The sequence below is a fragment of the Sorex fumeus genome, unplaced genomic scaffold, assembly GCF_029834395.1.
Source record: "Sorex fumeus unplaced genomic scaffold, SorFum_2.1 ptg000037l, whole genome shotgun sequence".
Taxonomy (NCBI): Eukaryota; Metazoa; Chordata; class Mammalia; order Eulipotyphla; family Soricidae; genus Sorex; species Sorex fumeus.
The window spans coordinates 46,303,961-46,329,522 of NW_026606094.1; the positions used below are offsets into that span (position 1 = coordinate 46,303,961).

The 25,562-nt window shown below is 36.2% G+C and overlaps 1 protein-coding gene across 9 annotated transcripts in view; it reads left to right on the forward strand.

Moving 5' to 3' along the window:
• Positions 1–25,562, forward strand: part of PPP1R9A (protein phosphatase 1 regulatory subunit 9A) — a 337,678-nt gene that overhangs the window by 197,733 nt on the left and 114,383 nt on the right. For 5 of the 9 annotated variants that reach the window (XM_056118127.1, XM_056118126.1, XM_056118129.1 and 2 more), the window contains exons 5-7: positions 4,745–4,849; positions 16,453–16,588; positions 21,811–21,876. In XM_056118127.1, the coding sequence (XP_055974102.1) occupies positions 4,745–4,849; positions 16,453–16,588; positions 21,811–21,876 (307 nt within the window). The remainder of the gene's footprint in view (positions 1–4,744; positions 4,850–16,452; positions 16,589–21,810; positions 21,877–25,562) is intronic. The other 4 variants (XM_056118130.1, XM_056118134.1, XM_056118132.1 and 1 more) reach the window with 1 other exon arrangement.

Genomic DNA, 25,562 nt, shown 5'->3' on the forward strand with positions numbered 1-25,562 from the left:
GATGTTTGCTGCTATTATTTCTTTGAATAAGCTATTTACTCCTTTCTTTCTATATGTTCTTCCCAGGTTATCCATTAACTTATATTGTCTTTTTTAATGGTTTCTTAAAATATCTTTCTCAAAGTTTCTTAATGTTTTTTTAACTGTCTTATGTCTATCTCTTCTTCTACCTGTGTTATTCATAGGTAGCTGTATCAGAACTAACCAATCACAGATATTGTTTACTTTATCCCTTTCTATAGAACTTTTACTCTCCTTCACTGAGTTCTATGTATTCTGAACCTTCAGTTTCTAGATGCTAATTGTTGGATTCGTTTCTAAGCTCATTAATTTATTGTTTTAAGTTCTGGTAATGTTTTCTACTGGCTTTTCTGAATGTTTTCCTACTTCTCTGATTTTCTTCATTATAGTACTTTTAATCTACTTAATAGGAAGAGTTACAACCTTCCACTTTTTTTGAGGTTGTACTTCGGAGAATTGTTTTCTTCCTTTAGCTTAAGGAGTGCCTTAATAAATTGCATCCTCCCCACTCCTTCAACATTCATCTGTTGTTTTGAAATTTATAGAGTGATATATAACTAATGCGATTTCTTTGAATTTAGATAGCCAGTCTTAAGGTCTTGTATTCAGACCCTTTCCCAGGTTAGGGATGTTTGTTGGATTTCTATATTTCCATGAAGGTTGCCATATACTTGATTCTTTATTTGACTTTTGTTTAACTCTCTTTGAATACTTTCCCCCTCCCTCCCTTCTTCCTTTTATTCGGAACATGAATTGAATTACTGTTAATTTTTAAATGGGTAGTCTGTCACTTTTTTATTTCCACTACTGGTTTCTCTAGGTACTGAATAATGCTTATATTTGCAGTTTTTCTAGCAGTAGGATAGGAAATCAGTCCAGTTTCTATTGCGAACAAAGTGGTAGGAGGAACATAGTTGTTTTGTTTTATTTTTTTTTTCAATTGAATCACCTTGAGAAACATGTTTTATAGTATCACAAATATACTTTCTCTCTGGATTCCCAGAGCAGAGACTGCATAGGCGTTTTGCTGTCCTTGCACTTCATAAGGTCGGTATCTATTTCAGTGAGTGGGATAACACGACTGTAGTCTAGAGTAATTTTTCTCAACAAGGGGAAACATGCTCTTCCTTTGCGTCCTCAGGATATTGCAAAGGGGAACACAGTAAAAGTTGTGTAAATAAGGGGCCATGGCAGAAAACTAGGGAGCAGCTGACAGAACAGTGAGCCACAGGAAGGAAACAAGAATAGAAAATGGGGGAACGTAGTTTGAAAAGGGTTGAGAAACATTGGTCTAGAGAGATTTATCTTTTATGATCCATCTCCTCAGTATGGGCTCAAGCTAGGTTAGGGAATGTGTGTTTATATCTTTTCTTCTTTGCCCCATTCATGGTCCTCTGACTGACTTAGTAGCTCTTTCTGTGACTCCTACTCCAGAACACAGCCTTCAAACATTTCTCTCAACTCACTGACTACCCATTTGAAGAATAAATCCCCTGTTACATACTTTATTTCGCAGTCTGTATTGGTCTCTGAGGTACAGTACATAGTTCTTCTCACTGTCATGTGTGGGATTCTGTTCTGTACTTCTGATTGTTAGTTGTTTCTCTTGGGTACAAAGCTAGGGGCCTTTTGTATTACCATCTTGGTCAGTAACGTAACTGTTCTAGTTGTAATAAATTTTTTTATCAATTGGGAAATATAAATATGACAAGGTATCAGGTTTCCCAGACTAATCTCTCAAATCAGTATAATTGCCTGAAAACAGAAAGTGATTTTACAGAACATGTAAATCATGAAGATCTAAAGCTCGAGCTTCTGAAGTATATTGAAGACAGCAAATGAGGAAAAGGGAATTTACCCATGAAATGTGAAAACTGTATATAACCGGGCAAAACAGTACAGAGAGACAGACAAGTTAGGCCTAGTTGAAAATCCAGAAACACCTTGGGGCACAGTTGAGATATTAATTGATGTACCCCTACAAGTAGAGGGGAATTATCTTTTAATTAAATGTTGTTAGACCAATTGATTACAGCTTGGAAATAATTATGTTATTTAAATATTCTAATAAGAATATTTATGAATGTTTACTACTTCCATACTAAAACCAAAAATACTAGGTTTAAAGATGTTTTAGAAGAAAAGAAAAAAAGCTCATACTTTTGATCAGATTCTTTTTTTAAAAAGTACAAAAATTCCCAAACATAAAGTTAAAATTTTATAAATGTGACTTTTTTTGAGATAGTTTTCCGCAAAACCCGTTATTCATCGATTTGCTCGAGTGGGCTCCAGTAACGTCTCCATTCATCCCTGTCACATGCTAGTGTAGCTCAATGGCGTCTGCTCGTTCTAGGAACACGAAGACCCTCAAACTGATCATTCAGGGTCTTGACGAAGAAGTCTGACCATCTCATAGGTGGGCGGCCACGTGGTCTTTTGACGTCCTGTGGAATCCAGTCAGTAACGGCTCTAGTCCAGCAGTCGTCTCCAAATCTCATTACGTGTCCAGCCCATCTGATTTTTTACTCCTTGGCAAACGAGACAGCATCCCTGATTCTTGACCATTGATGGAGGTCAGAACTCCAGATTCTTTCTCTCATTTGAGGAAGCGTGATACTCCAAGAATAGCTCTTTCGATTCCTCTTTGGGAGACCTAAATAGCGGTCTCATCCTGTTTTCAAGTAAATACAAAACCATAACATTTCAGAGAAATATGAACCAGTAAAAAGATAACCCTACATATTGGGGAAGGCATTTGCAATAACATAACGGAGAAATTGCAGACAGGATGTATAAAAATATATAAATGAGGGAGAAAATGGCAATATAGCAATAAAAACAATTTATTTTACCCAGTTGATAAGACCTGAACACTTACAAAAATTGCCAATTCACAAGGATAGGAAAATGCATTTTTAGGAAGGCATATCTAAAGTTTAAAATATACCAAGTATCTGTGAGGATGTGAACAGTCAGAAACTTTTCCGCAGCACTGAACAATAGAAAATACTTTATGTATTGAGACTAAAATTTGTCAGTGTATAATAAAACTGGCAATGTTTGCATTCCTTGAGTGAGCAATTGTATTTCAGGTATACATTGCAAAGAAGCATAAGGAGAAATATGAAATTGAACTTTGAAGAACTATTCATAATATCTAAAATTATAAACATAGATGTGCATCTACAAAGTAATGGATAAATATATCTAAATATAATAAAACAGCACTACATGATTGCAAGATTATCTAGATAGAATTGTACTTATAGCCTTGGCTAAGTTTTACATATAATGTTGGATGAAGCAAATTAAATTACTTAAGGGAAGGTGTATGTCATAATATTTGAAGACTGCAAGTGTATATATATTATGCCTAATCTTGCCTGGGTATTATTTCTTTGTCAAAAATTAGTAGAACAGCTAAAAATATAAATTAATGTTATGTTCTCTTTGTGGAAATATTGGGAAAATAGAATTGGAGACAAATTTTAAAGGGGCATAAACTTTTCCATAATGTACTTCTTTAGAAAAATTTGACTAAAATATTACACAGTACCAGAGCGATAGCATAGCGGGTAGGGCATTTGACTTGCATGCAGCTGACCCGGGTTCAATTCCTTGGCCCCTCTTGGAGAGCCTGGCAAGCTACCGAGAGTATTCCACCCACATGGCAAAGCCTGGCAAGCTACCCGTGACGTATTCAATATGCCAAAAACAGTAACATCAAGTCTCAAAGGAGATGTTACTGGTGCCCGCTGGAGAAAATCGATGAACTACGGGAGGACAGTGCTACAGTGCATTATACAGTGATGAGATTTTTCCACTTCATTTTTATAAACATGAGTGTTTATCATCTAATTTCTCTGCCTTTCTCCATGATTGAATACTTAAATTTGAAAAATGAAACTGGTTCATCTGCTTCTCTCCATGATTAAATACTTCAATTTGAAAAATAAAACTGGTACATATAAAAATATAAATGTAAGTGTATTAACTGCATGATTCTAATGCTGAATATTGCTTCTAATGATAACTGTATTTTCATAGACAGTGCACATGTATGTTTTTGTAAAGGAATGTGTGTAATGTATGTGTAAACAGGTACACATACATTATAGACATCACTATATATATGTAATAAAACAAATATGTGTGTATATGTATGTGTGTACATATTCATTACATAGTTGAAGAATCCAACTGCAAAGGTATACAACTTCTGATTAGAAAGAATTCCTTGCAATTTCTGTTGATATTCCTAGGTTTTCCTTGATAGGTGTGGCACTGCGAAGTAGACTAGAAATGAGCACAAAGAGTATTTTAGTAGTATTTGTTAGGCATTTACTGTAGCACTGTAGCACTGTCCTCCCATTGTTCATCGATTTGCTCGAGCGAGCACCAGTAACATCTCACAACAAATTGCAAGACGTTACTGTTTTGGGCTATTAATGAAAAAATTATGTAAGTATGAGAATATTAGAAATTATAATTATTTATAATTAGAATATGGATATAGTATAAACTGAAAATTATAGTGTTGCTGTTTCTGCTCAAGATCATTTTTAATTAAGCATTTCTCTAAGTCCTGTAACTTACATAAAAAGACAAAATTTTCATAAATTAGTATCTTAAAAATCAAGTATAGCCAACTAATTTGTGTGGGTAATTTTAATATATTTTCAGAAAAATTAAAAGTATTGTTTCTTTCTTGCCTATTCTGAAGAATACAAGTGAACGACCAAATTGTGGAAGTGGATGGAATCAGCTTGGTGGGTGTGACACAGAATTTTGCTGCAACTGTTCTCAGAAACACCAAGGGCAATGTCAGGTAAATATGTGGTTTCAAAAATCTATATTTGTGCTTATTTTTTTAAATTTTATTTTTCTGCAATTATACCTATAACTAGATATAATTACAAAGAGAATTTTGTCTAAATACTAAAGTTTGCAATTGTGAATTATCTCATGTAATGTTTAAAATGAAAAGTTATAACATTCTAGAAATATATAGAGGGGCCAGAGCGATAGTACAGCAGGTAGGGCATTTGCCCTGCATGCAGCCGACCTGGATTCGATCCCTGGCATCCCATATGGTCACCTGAGCACTACCAGGAGTGATTCCTGAGTGCAGAGCCAGGAGTAACCCCTGAGCATCACTGGGTGTGACCCAAAAAGCCAAAAAAAAAAGAACTATATAGAGACATGATGTACTGTGTGATCAATATGATTAATTATTGAACTATATTAGTGTGCTGTAGTGCTAGTTTTATAAGAATTTCTAGGATGATAAAATTTCTAGGTATGTCTTCAGTAAATATAAATTTAGCACCCAAATTCTGACAGTAAATGCAGTTATACAGTAAATTGCACCGAAATAATTATACACATATGTCCAGTGGTGCATGTTATTTAGACAAATAGGCTGAAGAATTTGATGTTTAGTTGGTGCATTTTCAAAATTTCTTTATTGTCTAATATATAAACCAGAAAGAATCTTTGGTAAGTTGTAACTTTGCAACATAATAAGATAGGGGATACATTCTTTGAACCTTGAAAGTTTTATCCAACCATGGATTTTGAAATTGTAGCTTAGAAAGGAAATGAAAATGCAGTTCTAAAACAACTAAGGTCAAGTCTGAAATAACTTTTATTTGGCCTAAACTTACTTTTTGATATGGTATTTTTTTTATGTCTTATACTTTTCCATAAATTCTATAAAAGAACACATAAGGGATTTTATTTTGTATGTACAGTTATGAAAGTGTTTTAGTGTTATGTTCATCAAAGTGAAACTGCCAAGTATTCTGGAAATTGATGAGTCAATATAGCTATAAGGAAGGTAGAAAAATTTTATTGCTATATATATATAAATATATAGTATATATATAAAAATATATATATATTTGCTTTTTGGGTCACACCCGGTGATGCTCAGGGCGTACTCCTGGCTCATGCACTCAGGAATTACTCCTGGCGGTTCTCGGGGGACCATATGGGATGCTGGGAATCGAACCCTGGTTGGCCATGTTGGCTGCATGCAAAGCAAATGCCATACAGCCCTACCCACTATGCTATCGCTCCAGCCCCCTTTGCTGTATATTTTATAGAGGTATGTGTTTAAGTTTTAATATATTGACTTTATGTAATTGGAAAACTCCCTTTAACGTGGTAAGGTATTGTGGTTACAAAATTGACTAGTTCTTTAAAAAGTGTGTAAAACAATTGTGTCCCAGAAAATCAAATACCTCGGAATCAGCCTAAATAAAGAGGTAAAGGACCTCTATAATGAAAACTACAAAACGCTACTGCATGAAATAAAAGAGAACATGAGGAATTGGAAACATATCCCCTGCTCTTGGATAGGAAGAATTAACATCGTCGAAATGGCAATACTCCTGAAAGCATTATACAGATTCAATGCGATCCCTATAAGGATACCCATGAAATTCTTCAAAGAAATAGATCACGCACTCCTGAAATTCACATGGAACAACAAACGCCCGAGAATAGCTAAAGCAATTATTGGGAAAAAGATGTGGGGAGACATTACCCTCCCCAACCTCAAACTCTAATACAAAGCGGTAATAATTAAAATAGCATGGTACTGGAACAAGGCAGGGCCGCAGACCAATGGAACAGGGTGGAATATCCATACACACAACCCCAAATGTGTGAACATCTAATCTTTGATAAGGGAGCAAGAAATGTGAAATGGAACAAGGAAAGCCTCTTCAACAAATGGTGCTGGCATAAGTGGATAACCACATGCGAAAAAATGGTCTTAGACCTCGACCTAACACCATGCACAAAAGTCAGATTAAAATGGATTAAAGATCTCAACATCAGGTCAAAATCCATAAGGTACATTGAAGGCAAGGTCGGCAAAACCCTCCACGATATTGAGGCTAATGGTATCTTCAAAGACGATACTCCACTGACCAACCAAGTGGAAACAGATAAACAAATGGGACTATCTTAAATTAAGAAGCTTCTGCACCTCAAAAGATACAGTGTTGGGGCTGGAGAAATAGCACAGTGGGTAGGGCATTTGCCTTGCATGCAGCCGACCCAGGTTCGATTCCCAGTATCCCATATGGTCCCCTGAGCACCACCAGGAGTAACTCCTCAGTGCAGAGTCAGGAGTAACCCCTGTGCATCGCCAAGTGTGACCCAGAAGCAAAAAAAAAAAAAAAAGATACAGTGACCAGAATACGAAGACAATCGACAGAATGAGAAAGGATATTTACCCAATACCCATCTGATATGGGGTTGATATCTAGGATATACAAAGCACTGGTTGAACTCTACAAGAAGAAAACATGTAGCTCCATCCAAAAATGGGGTGATGAAATGAACAAAAAAATTCTCAAAGAAGAAATTTGAATGGCGAAAAGGCATATGAGAAAATGCTCTACATCACTAATCATCAGGGAGATGTAGATCAAAACAACAATGAGATATCATCTCACACCACAGACTGCTCCACATCCAAAAGAACAAAAGCAACCATTATTTGTGTGGATGTGGCGGAAAAGGGACACTTCTTCACTGCTGGTGGGAATGCCGACTGGTTCAGCCCTTTTGGAAAACAGTATGGACGATTCTCAAAAAATTAGAAATTGAGCTCCCATTTGACCCAGCAATATATCCCAGAGAGGCAAAAAAGTACAGTCTCAATGACATCTGCACTTCTCTGTTCATTGCTGCACTATTCACGATAGCCAAAATCTGGATAAAACCCGAGTGCCCAAGAACAGATGACTGGTTAAATAAACTTTGGTAAATCTACACAATGGAGTACTATTTAGCTGTTACAAAAGATGAAGTCATGAAATTTACATACAAGTGGTACTACATGGAAAGTACCATGCTAAGTGAAATGAGTCAGAAAGAGAGGGACAGACATAGATTGCATTCATCTGTGAAATATAAAGTAACAAAATAGGAGACTAACACCCAAGAATAGCCGAGATAAGTACAATGAGGTTCACTCCATGGCTTGGAGGCCAGCCGCACATGCTAGGGGAAAAGGCAGCCCAGATAGAGAAGGGAGCACCAAGTAAAGGGTGTTGGGAAGATCCTGCCAGGATGAGAAATGCATTCTTAAAGTAAACTATAGACTGAACATGATTGCCACTCAATGCCTCTTTTGCAAACGACAGCACCCAAAAGGAGAAAGAGAACAAAAGGGAATGCCCTGCCACAGGGGTGGGTTGGGATTGGGAGTTGGGGGTCGGTGGGAGTGATACTGGGAGCATTGGAGGTGGAGAATGGCCACTGGTGGAGGGATGGGTACTCAATCATTGTATAATTGAAATCCAAGCACAAAAATTTGTAAGTCTGCTACTGTACCTCATGGTGTTTCACTAATAAAAATTTTTTAAAAATAAAACAGATAATAATATTCAGTAATATTAAAATTTTAAATTTCCCCATTTCTTCAGATTAAATAATGTTAGAGGATGGGTCTTATACTAGTAGTTTGTTAGATTATGGGTTTGAACCTCATCACATCATTCCTCTACCCAGAACCTCTGCTGGGAGTATTCTGGTGGGAGTACTTCTGCTGGGAGTCATTTATTAAATGCTTCTGAAACAATCAAATGACCATTTTCTTCTCATAGTGGAACAAAACAAAAAAACAAACCTTGTTCTTTATTCTATAATATACGAAGCATTAACTTGAGTATTTCAAAACTGGTAAAGTTGCAGTAGCTAAACAAAAGTAAAATTTCTATAAAATGAGCAAAAATTGTCTAATCATAGGTTAATTAAAGATCTTTGAGGAAACAGAAACAAGGCATAAAAAGAGAGATAAGTGATAAATTAAGCTGCTTGAAAATGTAAAGCATGTTAAAAAATACTTTTTTTTTATAATAATAACAAGGTACAGACTGAATAGCACTGTACCACTGTCCTCCCATTGTTCACAGATTTGCTCGAGCGGGCACCAGTAACATCTCACAACAAATTGTGAGACTTGTTGTTACTGCTTTTAGCATATTGAATATGTCAGAGGTAGCTTGCCAGGCTTCGCCATGTGGGCGAGTTACTCTTGGTAGCTTGCTGGGCTCTCCAAGAGGGACAGAGGAATCAAACCTAGGCCAGCTGCCTGCAAGGAAAATGCCCTACCCGCTGTGCTATTGTTCCAGCCCACAGACTGACTATTTAAAATAATTGATCTATGAACTGCTATTTAAGGATCTGTGGTGGACCAATCAAGTTTGTGAAGTCCAGCACAGTCTGGTACTTGCAAGCATCACAACCTGCGTGTGCAGCCACCAGATAGAACCTTTGTGAGCCCCATGGTGATCCCCAGGAGCACTTCAACCAGAATGTGTGTGAACACCATGATGAAAGAGTAGAATGCTCACTGAGTGTGCTTGCAGCCCTTGGTCATCAGAGCAATAGCAAAGGGACAGAAGAGGAAGATAAAATTTAAAAGGTTCATGGTAGCAATCGTAAATTACTGAAAGAGTCAACTCTGGAAAAGGGATTAGGTGTTCTTTTCAGCTTCATAGAGCCCTAGTAGTACAGAAACACAATTGTTAGAGAAGAGTATAATAGAAGAGAAAAATAGAAGAGAAATTGTACTTTAAAAATTGCTAGCAAATGACACATTTGCTCCATATTGTCATTCACATTAAACTTTAAATACTTTTGTAAAATGTCTGCTACTTGTAATCAGTAACTATGCCATCATTATATTTTAAGAACCATCAAATAAGGGTTTTTTTTTGTGTGAGTGATGTTGACTCATTTAAGACTATAAAAGGTCAGAGCTTCATTGGAACTATACGATAAATTAATTTTCAACACACAATAGAAAGTAAGTCTTGTGCTCTTGTTTTGGAAGGCTCTCAGGGCTTGGATCTGTGAGCGGGGCTCAGGGAACAATTTGGAGTACCAGGGATCAAACTCAGGTTGGCTACTTACATGGCAAGTACCCTTCTTGCTGCACTACCTCTCCAGTTCTGTTTTCCATTTTGTACAGGTATTCCTGTTGTTTAAATTTTTGTGTATGAAAAAGATTTGCTTAAAATATTATAATGGGGGCTGGAGCAATAGCACAACAGGTAGGGTGTTTGCCTTGCATGCGGCAGACCCAGGTTCAATTCCCAGCATCCTATATGGTCCCCCAAGCACTGCCAGGAGAGATTTCTGAGTGCATGAACCAGGAGTAACTCCTGTGCATCGCTGGGTGTGACCCCCAAAAAAAATTATAATAAAGGAATGATTCTGTAAGCGTGATTTAATTGCATCATAGCATAGCTCTTATTTTTTTTAGATTGGCATAGTGTATAGCAAGAATAAAAACATTTTTGACAATAGTTACCTTTTAGACTGGCGTATACTTTTATTATACTACAGTATCTTTAAGTTAATAAAGAAACTCACAGAATGAATTTTGAAATACCCTCTCACATCATTCACACAGATCATGTAGAATCTTTATACTTTCAATTTAGTAAATTGAAGATGCAATTTTAAAGTTCTTTAGTTTTTATTTGATAGCTTCTCAGAGAATTCAATAAACCTCACTAATGAATACCAAGTAATCTTATCATATAAACTATAAAGAATAGTACATGAAAAATATATTCTTATAATAAATGAGAAGGAAATGGAAACCTTATTTATCTTCCTTTGCCTATAGTGTGTCAGTCTGAGAGGGAAAAGTGGTAGTTCTTAGTAAAATAAATCACACGAATACAAGATTTGTGTTAGAAAACAAGCCTTACTAAAAACCAAACTATTTTGCAGAAACAGTGGTTGATTGGGTCAAATTATTTTGGTCCACATTATTATTTGGTCACATTATTTGAGACCATAAAAGGAGAAAGATAGAATGTCTGTACAAAAGTATGTCTGAAAAAACTTAAGTTTAATTGCCATTGAAATATAAAAATGGCAATTTTTATATTGGAAAATTTAAATATTCTATTTAAAGTTGATACTTGAGCCATGTTTTTAAATTTTAATATAACACTATCCCAAATAACTGCCTGAATTAAGAGCTCTGTATACTTCAACAGGATGGTTTTAAATAACTAATGCCCTAAAGCAACAGAGATGAAGAACAGGAGAACTGGACTTTAGTAGGATGGTTGACATTTGTGGGCAGGGGGAGGGCGGTGGGAAAAATGGGTTACTTTAGGGAAGGGACAACTTTGACAGTGATAGAGGGAAGTGATCACTAGACCAGGAGGAGGTGCTGGAAGGAGGTAAAGTGACACTCATAATACCCTATCAGTAACAGTATTGTAAACCACAGTATCTAAAAGCAGGATGAGAGGAAGGGAAAAAACAGGAAAAGAAAAATAGCGCTTGCCAATAGAGGTATACCAGTGGACTGAAGGGAAATGAAGCAATAGTGAAGTCAAGTGATCCTTGGTGATGGTATTGGCATTGGAACATTGTACATCTGAATTCAAACATGAATAACTTCGCAGCTCTATAATAAACAGTGATCCAGTTAAAAAGGTAAACTAAATAAATATTCACTTTACTCACAGACAGTACAATTTAATATTAAGGTGTCTGTTCTCCACAAATTGATCTGTAGATTCAAATTAATCCTAAATCAAACATCAGTGTAACTTTACAAAGAAATTGACAATCTGATTTTATTTATTTTTTTTTATTTTTATTTTTTTTTATTGAATCACCTTGGGAAAGGTTACAAAGCTTTCAGGTTTAGGTCTCAGTCATGCAAATATCAAACACATTTCCCTTTACCAATACTTTTTTTTTTTACCATGAAGAACCCCAATAAAACCCCACCCCCCACCCCTCCCAGTCCCTGTGGGGCAGATGAATTCTAGTTAACACTCTATCTGCTTTGATTAGATTAATTGTTTCAATAAAAGATTCACCACTATTATTTAGAGTTTACCCCCCCCCCCAAATCAGACATGCTGAAAAAGCATTGTGACGTGATTTGCTTTCTACAGCTGGGTTCAAGAATTAAATGTTGGTTTTGGATTTCTGCTATTTTACTTATTGACCCTTGAAGTATTTATACTGAAAGTCAGATAGTTAAGAAATTGGTTTCTATGCTCTGGAGTCGTGGCCGTGCTGGAGAGCCGCTAGTGGGGGGCAACTGGTGGCCTCGGTAGGGCGTGAAGGGTGGACCGAAACGCCCCCTTCCCATGAGGTTTTAGTCGCCCCCACTCCCCCGGCTCATACCTGCTGTCCACAAGGCTCCCATGTGGCCGCCACCTTTCTTTCCAGAGGGAGGAGGGCGGAAGGGACCAACACCCTTTCCCCTCCGGGCAGACATGATGGCCTGGATTAACGCATAGTCCTTTCACTTTTCTGCTCCAAGCTGCTGGGTTCTGCATTAAGTCCTTGTGCTTCTGGGGCTGTGGCCATGCCGGAGAGCCGTTCGTGGGGGGCAACTGGTGACCTCAGTAGGGCGTGAAGGACGGACCGGAATGCCCCCCTTCCCATGAGGTTTTAGTCGCCCCCACACCCCTGGCTCATACCTGCTGTCCACAAGGCTCCCAGGCGGCCGCCATCCTTCTTTCCAGAGAAGAGAGGGCGAATGGGGCAACACCCTTTCCCCTCTGGCAGACTTGATGGCCTGGATTAACGCATAGTCCGTTCACTTTTCTGCTCCAAGCTGCTGGGTTCTGCATTAAGTCCTTGTGCTTCTGGGGCTGTGGCCGTGCTGGAGAGCCGCTCGTGGGGGGCAACTGGTGGCCTCGGTAGGGTGTGAAGGACGGACCGGAACGCCCCCCTTTCCATGAGGTTTTAGTCACCCCCACACCCCCGGCTCATGCCTGCTGTCCACAAGGCTCCCATGTGGCCGCCATCTTTCTTTCCAGAGGGAGGAGGGCGGAAGGGACCAACACCCTTTCCCCTCCGGGCAGACATGATGGCCTGGATTAACGCATAGTCCTTTCACTTTTCTGCTCCAAGCTGCTGGGTTCTGCATTAAGTCCTTGTGCTTCTGGGGCTGTGGCCGTGCTGGAGAGCCGCTCGTAGGGGGCAACTGGTGGCCTCGGTAGGGCGTGAAGGACGGACCGGAACGCCCCCCTTCCCATGAGGTTTTAGTCGCCCCCGCTCCCCCGGCTCATGCCTGCTGTCCACAAGGCTCCCATGTGGCCGCCATCTTTCTTTCCAGAGAGGAGAAGGCGGACAATCTGATTTTAAAATGGAAATGGAAATCCTTATAGTTTAGAATTTAAAAAATAATTTTTGGAAAATATATTCAGAGTGGAAAACTCACACCACCTAGAACTTACACAACCCAGTTTCATGACTTACTACTGTAATCAAGGCAGTATTTAGCACAAGGATAAATATGTCGGTGCAAGAGATTGGAAAGTCCAAAAATCAACCCATAAATGTTTGGTCACTTTTCAACAAAAGCACTTATTATACAGTTCAGTAACCATAATGAATATTTAACAGTAAAATCGAAATAAGTGGTTATCCATTTGGAAATAAGAAAACACATTTTTATCATTACCTGATATCACTTATGAAAATTAATTTGAAAGATATAACTTGTGACTATAAAATAAAAATATTATCATTATGAAATAGAATGAGGAAAATCTTGGCACACTTTAATTAGGCAGAGGTCTTACGTAGGAAACAAGGGACAATAATCTTTTAATAGGCAACTAGGTTGAACTGGACAGGAAATTCAATGGCTGGAGAGCATGCTTCCCTTGAAGGAGGCCTAAGTTTGATCCTGGACACCCTTTACAGTCCAATGAGCACCACCAGGTATAGCCCCCAAAACAAAACGAAAAAAAGAAAAATATAATTATTTTATTTTAAAATGTATTTTCTTAATTTTTTTTTTTGGTTCAGGGTCACACACACAGGGGTACGCATGGCTGAATCCTCAGGGTGGGAAGCTCGGGAGACCATATGTGGTACCTGGGATGAACCCTGGTCAGCTGTGTGTATGGCAAGTGCCTTTCCAAGGATTATATATTCATTTAAGGTGAACTTGATTGAAATACCCAGGAAATTAAAAATGCAAGTATTTGGGCAAAGATAACAAATAATCACATTATCTGTGTACATGTGTATATTTATGTGTTTGTATATATCTGGGGCTGGAGTGATAGCACAGTGGGTAGGGCATTTATTTGCCTTGCACACAGCCGACCCGGGTTTGATTCCGCCATCCCAGGCAAGCTACCGAGAGTATCCCGCCCACATGGCAGAGCCTGGCAAGCTACTGTGGCATATTCAATATGCCAAAAACAGTAACAAGTGTGACAATGGAGATGTGACTGGTGCCCACTTGAGCAAATTGATGAACAATGGGAGGACAGTGTTACAGTGCTACAGTATATATCTATACTATGTGTCTACATGTATCTACTCAAACATCTATGTATATATGTATGTATTCTCAATAGATAACGATCCATCAAAACTCCATGATACAATAAACCAGTTTTTTAAATGAGCAAAAAGATTTGAAAAGATATTTTGCAGAGAACATAAATAAATGGTCAGCACAAGATACATCACATCATTAGTCTGCAGGGCATTTTCTATTAAAACTTTTGTAGGATGCAACTACAACCCAGAAAAATGACTGGTAATTCAAAGGTAATTGTAAGTTTATATGAGCCTGTAAATAAATTTCAGCTTTCAAACATCGCTAAGTAGAAATTTGAAGTGGAGCCACTACTTCTGTAAATAATTTGGAAATTTCATATTTTGTTTTCGATTTTTTGGTGTGAAGATCACACCCAGTAAAAGTAAAAGAAGCCAGACCCTCTCTGTTCTAATTATATGAAACTCTGATATGGGCCCCAGTCAGGATAACTTATTGGGAAAAAACATGCTATATTTTGAGTTAATGGAAATATTCTCTATCTTTATTGATGTGGTAATTACAGGGCTATACACTTGTCAAATGCCTCTAAGTATACTTTGAAAGTGTGCTTTACTGTGTATAAATCATGCCTGAATATGGTTGAAAATTATAGTATTTACAAATTCTATTTATAGTTGATTTCCAAAGGAAGATACCTGAAGATAAAAGAACACCAAAGCACAATTTCAAAGTCCTGTTTGAAACTACATAAAAATATTTGTGCTAATTACTAGCATCTTACTTCAAATATTTTTACCGCTAATTTATTAGTACATAGAGTAGTGTAATGTTTAAGTTATGATTTAGGGGCCTAGAAAGCTAGTACAATGAATAAGGAGTAATCAGGTTAGATCCCTTGCACCACATATGGTCCCAGGAACACAGCCAGGAGTCATAGCCAGGAGATCTTTGAGCACAGCTGATGTGGCACAAGCTGCTAGCAACCCCCCCAAATTAAAATATAATAATTATTGGGTATAGAAACTTGATAAATCAAAGAATAGTATTACTTAAGTGTAAAGCAAAATAGAACAAAGAATTGCATTCAAAATACAAGTATGTAGCAAAGCTATCCGAGAGTCACATGATGTGTATTTTTAGAAAAACAGAAACCTTGGTGTAAGAAGATGTTAAAAACTGAATATTAATTTGTTAAGAAGAACACATAGCATTGGTGAATGTTATCATAAGTGACTGTAGTTTGCATTAAATGAATAAAATCCACGATTTTTCTTCAGACTTTTTTCTTGCAGAAGTTTTCAGCAAATATTTACCTTTTCCCACTTACTTTTGAGGACACATTATTCCTTATGCCATTTCTTTATGAAAAATAAAAATGAATTTCTTCTTAATTTTAATTTTTTATTTTAAAAGCAGAAACAAACAAAAAATACCTCATTTGTTCCCCCTGTTCCCAATTTTCAGAGTTATAGTAAATAAACAGAAATACAGTAAATAAACAGCTTCTCTTTTTTGTTTTGTTTTGTTTGGAGACACACCTGGCTGTGCTTAAGGCTTACTCCTGGCTCTGTGCTCAGGGATCACTCATGGTGGTTTTGGGGGACAGGTAGGGTGCCAGGGATCAAACCTAGGTTGGCCAGATGCAAAGCATACACCTTACCCATTGGGCTATTGTTCCAACCCCAGTCCTTCTCTTCTAACTTATTTAGCTATATTATGTCTTTAAAATGTTTTTGAAGAAATTTTTGTGTTATAATAGGAACAGTATTGTAATTTTTTTCTAAAAGTCAAAAGTCTAGGAAATTATAAGATTGCTTTTATTTTTTGTCATTAAAAATGTGTCAGGTACTCCAAAATAAATTTCATCATTTTTAGTTTCTTCCAAAGTAATAATATTTTTATACTACTTTATGATTTTTTTTTCCTTTGGATTTTCCCTTCAAAACTCACTTTAGTTACTCAGCTAAACTCTCTTTCAACCCAAGCACACCACTTAAAGTCTACAGGTGATTTTTTAAAGATTTGATAGGTATCGATGAGATCCCACATTTATTTTTCTTTGCACGCCTTTTTGCTGGAGAATCTAACTGTATTAGTCTTCTCTAACTTTCCTACAGATTTGTTATTGGGCGAGAAAAACCAGGACAAGTAAGTGAGGTTGCCCAATTGATAAGCCAGACACTGGAACAGGAAAGACGCCAGAGAGAACTACTTGAGCAGCACTATGCTCAGTATGATGCTGATGATGACGAGGTAAGGAGTACTTCTAAACCATCTTTTTCTGCATTCCTTTAGTACGTAGTTCTTTCTATCAGTGTTGCAGGCTCTTTGCAATTTGTCAGACGAGGATGTGTCTGCATCTAAACTAACTGAGTAGAAGAAACTTGATTTTGAAATTAAATTCTTTTTTACTACTCTATTCTAAAGTAATTGAAATACAGATTTTAAAATGCAAAAAATGTGAATTGTAACCATATTGATGAAATTATGTGATTTTAGTAGCTGTCTTTATTGTTAAGTTATGTAGTTTTTCTCTGCTTTATATGTTTTCCAGTTTCCACAACTTTTCCACAGTGAGTATATAATTTTTATATACTAGTAAAGTAAAGTAAAGGCCCTCCCGTTGATCATCGATTTGCTCGAGCGGGCCCAGTAACGTCTCCATTGGAGACTTTGTTGTTACTGTGTCTGGCATATCGAATACTCTCGGTAGCTTGCCGGGCTCTCCGAGAGGGGCGGAGGAATCGAACTCGGGTCGGCCATGTTGGCTGCGTGTAAGGTAGACGCCCTACCTGCTGTGCTATTTTTTTTTAAATCAGAAAATATTTGGAATGAAAAAATACACAGATACATACAGAAACTTGCATAGAAAAGTACAAAAATTTCTGGGCGTTGAAGGTTATTTTTATTTTCCAGAAAGAGAAAGTTCTTTGGATCTGTTCACTATGATTTGTGCTAACAGAGTGCAGAACAAAATTTTTCCACTAGTATATACTCCTAGAGTAGAAACATATTGGAATAATTTTGTGTCTGCTCTCTGTATAAGATCAACTAAATTAATAGAAGCTATTCCCCAAGTGAAAACGGCTTTCCAGAACCCTTATGTGTTTTAATATAATACAGATGCTACCTATTTCTAATGTAAATATTAAATGTGCTCTTATATGGCACCACAGACTTTATTATAAATTTATTTAAACATGTATATGTATAATATTGGCATGTTGAAATGTCCATCATTAACTCATATGTATTTCATATTCTATAAACACAATAAATAGTCATATAATACAAATATTCTTCCTTATACCACAATGTAAGAACAGTGGAACTTCATATATTTAACTCTGGATATATTATTTAAACAGAATGTGGGGTTTTTTTGTTTTCTAGTCAGAAAATAATGAAAATGAATAAACAAACACTCAAATATTTTTCATGCATTTTTTTCTGGGATGTTTTATGTCCAGTGTGTATTTTTATCTGCTTACAGTATAATGAAGAGGTATTCTTTATTTTAGTAGAAAATTAAGAATGGTGCATAGGTTACCTTTGATCAATGACTAATACATTAAGAAATGTATATGTAAATATAATAGTCTTCTAGTATTCTGTTAACTTGATTTAGTTTTTCATTTCAGATTTCACTTGAAATGGCAAATATTTACGTTTGTCTTGAATTTTGAAACCAAAAAATGAAATAAGTTTCATCACCTATTTGAAGTTTCATGTTTATTAGTTTTCAGTTTTCTTCTTTAGTATTTGGTGTTTTATCCGAAACAGATTTGCTTTGGCTACAAGTGTATTTTGAGATTAAGAAACCAATCATTCTTTTACAGGTTTAGTTTTTACCTGCTTCCTATCTTTAGGCAATTTTGTTATCTAGTTTGAGGGGAGAATAGGTGACATCAGGAGGACGGTGAGGAACATTCTGATCTTTGGGCCTCGGTCTTTGGCTTTAAGTATAGCAGTTGGGCTAAGATCTCTAAATTCATGCAAGAAGGCTTAAAGATCATCTCTAATATTTTAAAAAGCAATAATAAGAAAATTGGTTAATTGATCAGATTTATCTCCATGTTTTCACCTCAAGTGCTTTGAGGATAAAGTTTTCTTTCATAAATTTAGCTACTTTGAAAGAAATATTTGTAAAGGATGTTTGGAGGATCCTCCCAGGAGGGGAGATGCATGTCGAAAGTAGACTATGGACTGAACATGTTTGCCACTCAATGCCTCTTTTGCAGACCACAACACCCAAAAGGAGAGAGAGAACACAGGGGATTGCCCTGCCACAGAGACAGGGGGGATGGGGGGATGGGGGTGGGAGGGATATTATCCATGGTGGTGGAAAATGGGCACTGGTGGAGGGATGGGTATCTGATCATTGTATAATTGAAACCAAAGCACAAAAAATTGTAAATCTACAACTGTAAAAAAAAATAAAATAAAATAAAGGGGGAAAAAAAAGAATCAAAAAAAAAAAGAAAGAAATATTTGTTACTCAACATATACTTTGAGACCATCATGCTTTTGTTTATTTACCTTTGTTCTTTTTTAGTAAGAAAAGCAAAGTTGATCTTCTTTGATATTTTAAGGGGTAAATGTGGTCATTAAATATTCCATATCAGATACTTTGCAAGACTTTCCAGTATGCTGTTATGTAATCTTTATGCAGCTGGAAGAGGTTCATTTTCCTGGTTTTCTGGAACTGCAGCCATCAAAGCTTCATCTAGTGGTGTAGTAGTAGTAACTGGCAGGTTAAGATGGAAGTTGGGTTTTTCTGGCTTGAAAACTGGACTCTGTAGCACAATGCTCTGTGCTGTTTTGTAATGGAGTAGACTGATGGATGGGTCTATCTGTATTTAGGGACATAAACAATAACTGGGTAACATTAATGTTAAAAAAGAAGACTAATTTTGGATTGTGGAGCTTATTATAATGCTTAGGTTCTGTAATTCTTTTATCTATATTTTAATAATATAAAATTCAGTGAATATTGAAAATTAGGCAAATTCTTTATCTGTAAGTGTCCTCTAAGCTTAATGGCTGAGTATTCAGATAGTCATGAAAAAGAGTTTAGCTTTAGGTTAAACTTTTTCTTATGCCTGAAGTCATAGAAATAGTGCTTGCTGTTACTCTCAGTAAGCTTCATCTCATTGAAAAGATCAAGGAGATTTGTTTTTCATGCTCTTTTCTTACTTTTCTCCCTCTTTTGTGTATTATTTACTGTCTCACCAAGACATGCCCACGAAAAGCCAACTCTTAATATTTTGTACATATAAGAGTTAAAAATTGAACAGGCAATACAATTTATCTCATGTAAACACTTTGCTTGATTTAAATTTATGTTTTTGTCAGGCCATCAAGTGCTGTTGAATCTGTTTGAGTGTTACATAGCTATTTTTTTCTTTATGCATTCTGTATCTTATACTAAAAGAGTAAAACATTCAAGATATGTGAGGAAATGAGAAGAACTTATATGGATTATCTAAAGGGTAAATGGTCTCTGAATAATTATGCTACTTTTGTATGCAATGAACAACTTCCTACTTTATTTACATTTGTTAATTCTGGATATAGGTAATCAGTCTCTTGGTTTCTTTCTCCTCTTAACTGTTTATAGAATAAACTTGTTATTTCAAGGTTAGATTCATTTTTTATTTGACAGTCTCCCAAGTGGCATTTCCCGCTCAAGTCAGAAATACTTGTAATTAGGAACAGAGAACATAGGTTCAATCAAACCATACTCATTTCCAAATCCAACTCTTCGATCATCATTATCTACTAAAGGGTAAATAACTTCTCATTTTAGTCACATCATCTAAGAGATTGATTCTAATTCAAAAGCTGTCACACTGGCTGAGGGGAAATGATCTTTTAATTGCCTACATGAAAAACATTACAATATCAAAACTGTATCCCAAAATTGTTAAAGTACAGTGGTCTTCTCTGAGACCATGTTTGTGATAAGAACATTTATGACTTATAAGAATGTGATTAGATATACTTGTTTTTACACCTTAGGATATATTATGTCACTCTCTAATAGGATTTGCAATAGACAGTCCTCCAAACTTATTTAAATTTCTGCATTTTATATTTTTAAAAAATAATTTTACTTTAAGAATTTAAAATAAGCAGTAGTCATTTCAGTTTTAATTTTCATTCTTGTTTCTATTCACTCCCTATTAAACAATTTTATTTTTTAAAGTTTAAATAGCTCTGCCTGAAAGTTGAAGAATATAAAGGGAGGACCCTTAAAACATTAGGAATTAAATCTGAAGAGTTAAATAATTTTAAATGTGTATATGAATACCTGTGATTCATATGAATACCTGTGATGCATTTTTGTATTTAACAGATTAATTTATACTTATTTTCCTTTTTTTCTTTAACAACTCAAAAGGTAACCATGGAGGATTTCACTAAACTCCTCAGACAGTCAGCACTGTCCCACAAAGTTCTGGGGGTATGATAAATGTTTCAACTAGATTTTAATTTCAATAACAAATTTAACCTCCTGTGATATTCCACCATTATCAACATTTTACCTTTTAGTGTTGGGGGATGTGATTCTTATTTTGCATGACAACAGGTCATATAGCTATAATCAGGGTGTCTGTTTTTATTGTAGAGCTTTATCTAACTTGAAATTATGTGGGTTCAAGTTGGAATAAAATATAGCTGGTATACTACAACACTCTAAATAGAAAATGCATATGGTTTTCTATTTAATGAGCCAGTTCATATATTTCTTAAATTTATGATTATTTTACTTATTTGAATTTAATTTAAAACAATATTTCTTATATATTAGAGTCCTAGGTTATAGACAACATTTCAAAAATCTCTTTAAACAGTAGTCTATAACAAGGTTAATTATCAAGAAATTTTAGGCCCTTCTCTTAAAACATAATTTTATATGTTTTTATTATCTTCTTTCATTACTGAAAATTAATGTCATTACACCTATATCATAACAACATTAATTTATTTTTTAAGTATTAAATGTAATTTAGAACAGCTATCTACCTGGATATATAATTGTATTGCTTGTGGTAACATAATAATTAGAGGCAGAAATATAGAAGCTTTGGTTTGCATAACTGTTAAAAGGTTAACAAGAATACTGTTTTGTTTCAAAAAGCTTTCAAAAGCTTAAATTGGAATAATGTTGTTTGCTGTTACTGGCTGGAAATTGTGTGTTTCAACAAAAGATTCTAATTGTATGGGGTGGCCTTTTTTAATGGATGGTCTTTTAATAATGTGACTTTAATTATGTTTACTTTATAATGTTTATGATGTTAAGAAACTAAGAAAAGAATCATTCTCTAAGTTCTCAAAAGTGTACGTTACAGCAAGCATCAAAACTTTAGTGCTTTTTTTGTTATTATTTTTGTTATTTTTTAATCCTTTATCTTTAAACAGCTCTCTTTAGTGGGCAAAAAGTCTTTAATTTTTGTTGTCAACCATTTTAGACCACAGTGCCTGAATTGCAAGGAGTGCCTGGCAACTGCAATAATAATAACAACTATTTCCTTAAGGTTTGTTTTTTTGTTTTGTTTTGGCGTTTTGTTTTTGTTTTTCCCGCTGGAAAGCAATGCTTATCTGTATCTTCTTGCTTTATGTGTGAAATTAAATATTGTCTGTGTGCTATTAACTACCTGTAGGCTCAGTGAATCTTCTCAAGATCAATGTGTTTTGTAAGTGGAATAATGGTTTTGAAATTGTCATTTAAAAAAGGTATTTAATTCTAAAACATAGCATATATTTTAGGCAAAGCTCTGTATTTTTTACTCACTTGTTAATATTTAACCATGGATGATTTTAGCCTCTAACTCTATAAATATTTTTTGACTCGGGAGAAAGGGAAAAACATATCCAATAATAGGACTAAATGATATTTGTGTAATGCATTATACCTAGTGGTTGTTTTAAAATTCAATTCTTTCCTTAGAAAAGAATATTTTGAAATAAAATTGCCTTAAAATTTAATATATATTTATTTGTTATAGTAGTTTATATTTGCATGATTTACATGGCAAACAAACAAAATATCTTAAGAGGTATTTCAACTCAAATAAAAGAGTTCTATTTTAGCTGCCATTACTAGAGACAGAGAAACTTAACGATGAAATTCATCTATCTGGGTTTTTTTTTTGGTGGAGGGTATTTGGGGGCCATGCCTGGCAATGCTCAAGGGTTACCTCTGGTTTTGTATTCATTAATTACTCCTAGCAATGCTCAGAGACCATATTGGATGCTGGAGATTGAACCGGTTTGGCTCTCTCCAAGGCAAGTGCCTTACCTGCTGTATTATTGCTCTGGCCCCCAAATCACCTATCTTTGAAAGTGAGGTTGTCTAATGTTAATTAGAGGTGTATGAAAAATAGGAGAAATGGTTATTTTTATCAATGTGTTTACAGACTCTAATTTGATTGGAACTTTAAGTCTGTTGCATTTAATTATATACTTCAGTTGTTGTTCCATAATTATATAACAGTGATTTTTTTACTGAAACTCACACACACACACACACACACACACACACACACACACACAAACTTCAGTAAATAAGCGTACTTCTCTTTCAAAATATTTTTGAGACATTGAGCTGGGCTAGAGAGATAGTACAGTGGATAAGGTATTTCCCAGTATATGACAGACTTGAGTTTGATCCTTTGCACTGCATGTGCCCCCCCCCCCCAGAGAAGAACTACATGTACCTCTTTTTTTAAAAAAAATCATAAATAAAACAAGCAAGCTAAAAAACACTGAGTGTAGGAAGATAGATAGTGTTAAGGGAGAAGAGAGGTTAGAATAGTAATCTGCCTAATTAATCTCATCTTTTTGAAGCTTATTTTCTTAACTTTATCTTGCTTGTAATAATTCAATGCTTTGTATATAATTTGTTATTCCTAATTACAATATTTATAGTGATATCATTATAAGCCAGATACACATACCAAAAAATTTTAATTAGATTCTTCTGTGCCATTAAGTTCCTCTGATAATGTTGATTTGTGTTTCCTATAAATTGTGGTAGAATAATTTTGTATTACAGTGAGGAGCCATAGATTTTATCAGTGTTTAAAACGAGGTCGCATATCATGCTAAGTGAAATGAGTCAGAAAGAGAGAACAGACATAGAAAGACTGCACTCATCTGGGGAATATAAAGTAACAGAATGGGAGAACACCAAAGAATAGTTGATGAGTGGCAGGGGGTTTGCTCCACAGCTTGGAAGCTGGCAGAACACGCCGGGGGCGGGGGGGGGGGGGGGGGGAAGGCAGCTCAGATAGAGAAGGGAACACCAAGTAAAGGGTGTTCGGAGGATTTGCTCAGGATGCAAGATGTGTGCTGAAAGTAGACTAGGACCGAACACGATGGCCACTCAGTACTTCTATTGCAAATCATGACACCCTAAAGGAAAGATAGAGCAAAAGGAAATGCCCTGCCACAGAGATGGTGTGGGATTGGGGGGAATGGGTTTGCGGGGTTTGAGGGCTACTGGGATCATTGTGGTAGAGAATTGGCAGTGGTGGAGGGATGGTTACTCGATCATTGTATAACTGAAACTCAAGTACAAAAGTTTGTAAGTATGCAACTGTACATCATGGTGTTTCGCTAATAAAAAAATAAATAAAATAAAAATAAATCAATAAATAAAATGAGGTTTCAAATCAACAAAAATAAACACAAACTACCATATTTTTCCAACTTTCAGGCACCTAAAGTTGGAGATGATTTTTTTACCAGAAAGTTATAAAAAGCACAAAATGAAAATTTGGATGGGCCTCGATAGTGTGGGATACCACTCTACTTCTCAGTCAATCATAATGATCCTATGATTTTAATATGTCTTTCTTTTTCCAGTTTTCTTTAATCTTTTTTTAATTCCTGAAACACCATGAGGTACAGTAGACTTACAAATTTTTGTGCTTGGGTTTCAGTTATACAATGATCGAGTACCCATCCCTCCACCAGTGGCCATTCTTCACCACCACTGATCCCACTATCCATCCCATCCCCCATCACGCCCATCACATCCCGCCTCTGTGGCAGGGCATTCCCTTTTGTTCTCTCTCTCCTTTTGTGTGCTGTGGTTTGCAAAAGAGGCATTGAGTGGCAATCATGTTTGGTATATAGTCTACTTTCAGCATGCATCTCCCACCCTGGTAGATCCTCCCAACATCCTTTATTTGGTGCTCCCTTCTCTATCTGAGGCTAGCACGTGCGGCTGGCCTCCAAGCCATGGAGTGAACCTCTTGGTACTTAGCTCGGCTATTCTTGGGTGTTAGTCTCCTATTTTGTTACTATATGTTTCCCACATGAATACAATCTTTCTATATCTGTCCCTCTCTTTCTGACTCATTTCACTTGGCATGATACTTTCTAGTAGTACCACTTGTATGTAAATTTCATGACAATATCTTTTCTAATAGGTACATAGAGAGCCCAGCAAGCTACCAAGAGTATCTTGCCTGCACAGCAAAGCCTGTCAAGATACCCGTGACGTATTCGATATGCCAAACACAGTAACAAGTGTCACAATGGATATGTTACTGGGCCTGCTCAAGTAAATTGATGAACAATGGGAGGACAGTGACAGTGACATTGACAGTGACATAGTACGCCGTTGTGTAGATGTACCAAAGCTTCTTTAACCAGTCATCTGTTCTCGGGCACTCAGGTTTTTTCCAGATTCTAGCTATTGTAAACAGTGCTGCAATGAACAAAAAAGTGAACATGTCACATCGATTGTACTTTTTTGCCTCTCTGGGATGTATTCCCAGGAGTGGTATTGCTGGGTTAAATGGGAGCTCATTTCTAATTTTTTGAGAATCATCCATACTGTTTTCCAAAAGGACTGAACCAGTCGGCATTCCCACCAGCAGTGAAGGAGGGTCCTTTTCTCGCCACATCTGCACCAACACCGGTTGCTTCTGTTCTTTTGGATGTGGGCCAGTCTCTGTGGTGTGAGATGATATCTCATTGTTGTTTTGATCTGCTGATGATTAATGATGTAGAGCATTTTCTCATGTGCCTTTTTGCCATTCGGATTTCTTATTTGAGAAAGTTTTTGTACATTTCGTTGCCCCATTTTTTGATGGGGTTGGATGTTTTCTTCTTGTGGAGTTCAACCACGACTTTGTATATCCTTGATATCAACCCCTTGTGGGATAGTCCGAATATCTTTTCATATTCTGTGGATTGTCTTTGTATTCTG